The 3,883-nt window shown below is 37.4% G+C and overlaps 1 protein-coding gene across 2 annotated transcripts in view; it reads left to right on the top strand.

Moving 5' to 3' along the window:
• Positions 1-3,883, top strand: part of LOC107739056 (ribonucleoprotein PTB-binding 2-like) — a 75,292-nt gene that overhangs the window by 52,071 nt on the left and 19,338 nt on the right. Inside the window, exons 5-9 of one of the 2 annotated variants that reach the window (XM_016551035.1) lie at positions 672-792; positions 1,379-1,461; positions 2,055-2,153; positions 2,633-2,744; positions 3,161-3,474. In XM_016551035.1, coding sequence (XP_016406521.1) covers positions 672-792; positions 1,379-1,461; positions 2,055-2,153; positions 2,633-2,744; positions 3,161-3,474 — 729 coding nt within the window. The remainder of the gene's footprint in view (positions 1-671; positions 793-1,378; positions 1,462-2,054; positions 2,154-2,632; positions 2,745-3,160; positions 3,475-3,883) is intronic. The other variant, XM_016551042.1, reaches the window with a different exon arrangement.

Here is a 3,883-nt window from a genome sequence, read left to right as displayed (position 1 = left end):
AAAAAAAAAAAAAAAACTTAAGTTTTCTTTTTTAACCCTGATTAAATTTCTAAATGTTCTTATATTTAAAACATAAATCTTAACTAAATAATGTGAGGTTCATGCTTTGACTAGAAAAAGTATTTGCTAATGGGATAAGACTCACTGTCTTCTATGAAGCATGAAAATAAGAAACAATGAATAGGGACTGAAGCTTTCAAGCTTCAAAGATGAGGCAAAAGCTCTAGAAATGTATCATGAAAAATGTATATTTCATTCCAGGAGATCTGGGACAGATGTAAAGATCTACTTTAATGAATAAAAACTTTAGTCTGTTCCCATGAAATTACTTTTAATTGAGATATAATACAAAAGTTCTATGGAACGCTGTTTCTGATAGGTTTTTTTTTTTTTTTTTTGGAGCTTGATCACACCAGTTGTCATCTTTCATTATACTGAAAAGCTTGGCCTGGATATTCTTTCAAAATAAATAAATAAAATAACTTTGTTTTCCACATAAAATAATACTATCCTTTTTTTCCAAGATATTTCTTACTGTATGCTGTTTTGATTTCCAAGTAAATTGTTATTTATATTGATTTTTGATATAATATTTGTTTGGATATGGGTTTATTTTTGTATAATAAATGAATGAATTAATGTTTCTATCTTTGTCCTGTGTGCTCCTGTAGATGTTGAGCAGTAAGAAAGGTTTACTGCCTGAACCCAGTCTGGCCCAATTCTTCAACAGTATGACCAATCCTGCTGCTCTCCAAGTCCTAATGAGACCCTACCCTACCGCCAAACGTGGAGGTAACGCTCTCTCTCTCTCTGTGCCTCTCTTTACTCAAAGTGTCTTTTTACTTATTAGGAAAATAATTTATTGAGTATTCATGAGTAATATGTTTAAGTACTTTTCCAGAAAACCAAAAATGTGTCCTGCGAAGATTGTAGATTTTGAGATGAAATATCATGCTCATGCTTCTGCATATGTGTGAGTGTGTTGGCTGTGTAATGGTGATCACTGGCGCTGTAGATTCTGAGCAGATTTTTCTCTTGATGAAAGCCTAATCATATATTAAAATGAACTTTTCATTGGGTGAGAGAATAAATGAGCTGAGGAAGAAGTGGAGGCTGGAGCTTAAACAGAACACACAATTACAACACTAAATATAGCACATGATTAAATGTTAAACTTCTCTACCTATTTCGGAGCAACTTGCCATTAGTGCTGATGCTGGAATTTTGGAATGACAAAATCATGAGCCACCAAAATCAACCACATACTTTCTGCTGTCCATCTCTCTTATTTTGAGGGCTTGTCTTTATTTGTTTCCTTCACATTGTTTACTCTCCTATGTTGACCACTCATTTCATTCATCTAATGGTTTCCCACCAGGAAAGTTCGGTCGACCTCACAATCTTCCTTTCCTGCGTCCACCATTGACTGCAGCGCTGCTACAGTTAGGAAAAGCACAGCAGGTACTCATTTTCTCTTTCTGCCACTCATAAGACTGACTTAAAGGGACGGTTCACCCAAACATTAAAATTCTGGCATCATTTACTCACCCTCAAGCTGTTACAAACCTGTATGAACATATTTTAGCCGTTGAGCACAAAAGAAGATATTTTGAAGCATGTTGGTAACCAAACAGTTGACGGTAGCCATTAACTCCATAGTATGGAAAAAAATACTATAGAAGTCAATGGCTTTCATCAACTGTTTAGTTACCAACATGCTTCAAAACATCTTTTTTTGTGTTCAGCAGAAGGAAACTCATACAGGTTTTGAACAAGTGGAGCGTGAGTAAATGAAGACAGAATTTTAATTTTTGGGTGAACTGTCCTTTTAAGGAAGCTTAATTTCTAAAAGTTCACAAAGCCAAATGTGCTCATAGTTAAAGAAACACCCTAGAGAAATAATGTAGATGCTGCATTAATGGATAAAAAAGGCTATAGTACAGCAAAAAAATAACATTTTAGAGGGAATTTTGTTATAGAATAGGCTGCTACCTCAGACATAAATAGAAAAGAATAAGGATGCATGTTTAACAGTCTCTCTTTCTCTTATACAGAGTGCCATTCTAGGAAATGGTCTTGTTCTCCAGAATCTTCTTCACATGCAGATGGCCCAGCAACAGCTCTTACAGATCAAAGACAAGCAGATCACTAATGTGAGGGTCTGTGTGTGTGTGTTCACTTGTCTCAAACATACCCATAACAAAGAAATACATCGCCACTTTACTCTTACCTGCAAACACTGCATAATATTCAACAACAGCCTGAAATTGTGTTCGTAGTTCTTTTTGCGAGGATATTATTGGTCTGCAATAAATTCTGTTGCATGTTTTGCTCAGAAAAGCATTATTTATTTTATATAGCAGTATTAGAAGCATACATCTAACTGGCATTTTTAATGCAAATTTGAGGTTCTGGTTGAAGAATAATAATGCTATCCACAGGGAAATTTCTGAGGAAAAACAGAGGAATTTGTGCAATAATAACGCTAACATAAATCTTCTTTTATGCATGTGGGTATGTATTTTGTAGCTATAATTTAATCTGTGTGTACTTCATCTTTCACTTGCCACATGACCCTGTTATGGCCTGTCTGCTCTCTTTTCTCCTTCATCGCCCTCTCATCTCCCTTCAGCTCCCAGGTCTTTTAGGCGACCCTTCCCGGCTGCTCCTGCAAAAAGTTCTGGGTCTTCGAACTCCGGCGGTGGTTCCTCTGGGGAAGGGGTTGCTGGGAGATTCTCCCACAGGTGAGAGCTTCTGGTTGGGTGGTCAAGCTCACAAACTGCAGGCCTGGTCCAGAGGTATCATTCGCTTACGGCAGAGAAAGACATTTGCAATGCAAATCTTCAAACTGTTTGAAAGCCGCATTATAAGCAGTTCGAGGCAGCCGCTTCAATCAGTATTTTTTCCTTTATGCTTTTATACAGACGTGTGTCTGTTTGTGTGTGCAAAGTCTGGTTTTGGCATTCATCAAAGCATTGAAGACCATTGAAGAGTATGCCTTTGTGCAGGGTCATTTCTATTTGAATATCAGTGCCATGCAGGTGTTACAGTGAGGTAGAAATTGAAATACTAAACTATGGTTTTCCAGAGTATGCACTATATACATTGAAAACGAAAGCTTTTTTATTACAGTAGTTTAACAAAGTTCTCTGGTTCGTAGAGTTGGGCCAAGACTCTTCTCCGCTCACGTCCCAGGGTGGAAACTCTGGGGCTGGAATGGTGTCACATGTACCTGGACGTTCACATGCGAGTTCCATCGCCGAGCAGAATGGAGTCACTGCGACATGCCTGGCTCCGGAGAAACAGCCTGCACCTCCAGGAACCACAGGTGGCTCTGTAAGCTCCCAAACCCAACTGCAAAACTTCCTCCCTGGAATTAACGCACCAAGTCTGGGACCTTTGCTGGGGAGTACAACACACAAAACTCCAGCAAACCACCACAGTTCAAGTGTGCAGACTAGTACATCTGTTACAGTAAGCCTGATTTTCTTTTCTGTTTTTCTGACTTCTCACCTCAAGGCAAAAATGAGAAAATCAGAGACATTTCAGAGCTTTAAATTAAAAGAATTCACTTCAAAATTTTGTTATCATTTACTCACGTTTGTCATTCCAAACCCATATGACTTTCTCTCTTCTGAAGAACACAAAAGGAAAAACTTGTTTATGCAAAAGTGCAAAAATGTTTATGCTGATCTTTTCCGTACAGTGACAACATATAGTGATCAGGGACTGTCTAGCTCAGGCTGACCCATAAGACAACTATGAATATAGTGACTATATTCACAGTATAGCATAGCCTTTAGTGCTATTTTCATTTTATTAAACGGTTACTGCATAATAAAATTTAATTTTATATATATATATATATATATACACTGAACAA

The sequence above is a fragment of the Sinocyclocheilus rhinocerous genome, unplaced genomic scaffold (assembly GCF_001515625.1).
Source record: "Sinocyclocheilus rhinocerous isolate Xijiao unplaced genomic scaffold, SAMN03320098_v1.1 scaffold1182, whole genome shotgun sequence".
NCBI classification, from domain to species: domain Eukaryota; kingdom Metazoa; phylum Chordata; class Actinopteri; order Cypriniformes; family Cyprinidae; genus Sinocyclocheilus; species Sinocyclocheilus rhinocerous.
The sequence above is the reverse complement of the archived record's forward strand: the minus strand, read 5'-3'. Positions and strand labels throughout refer to the sequence as shown.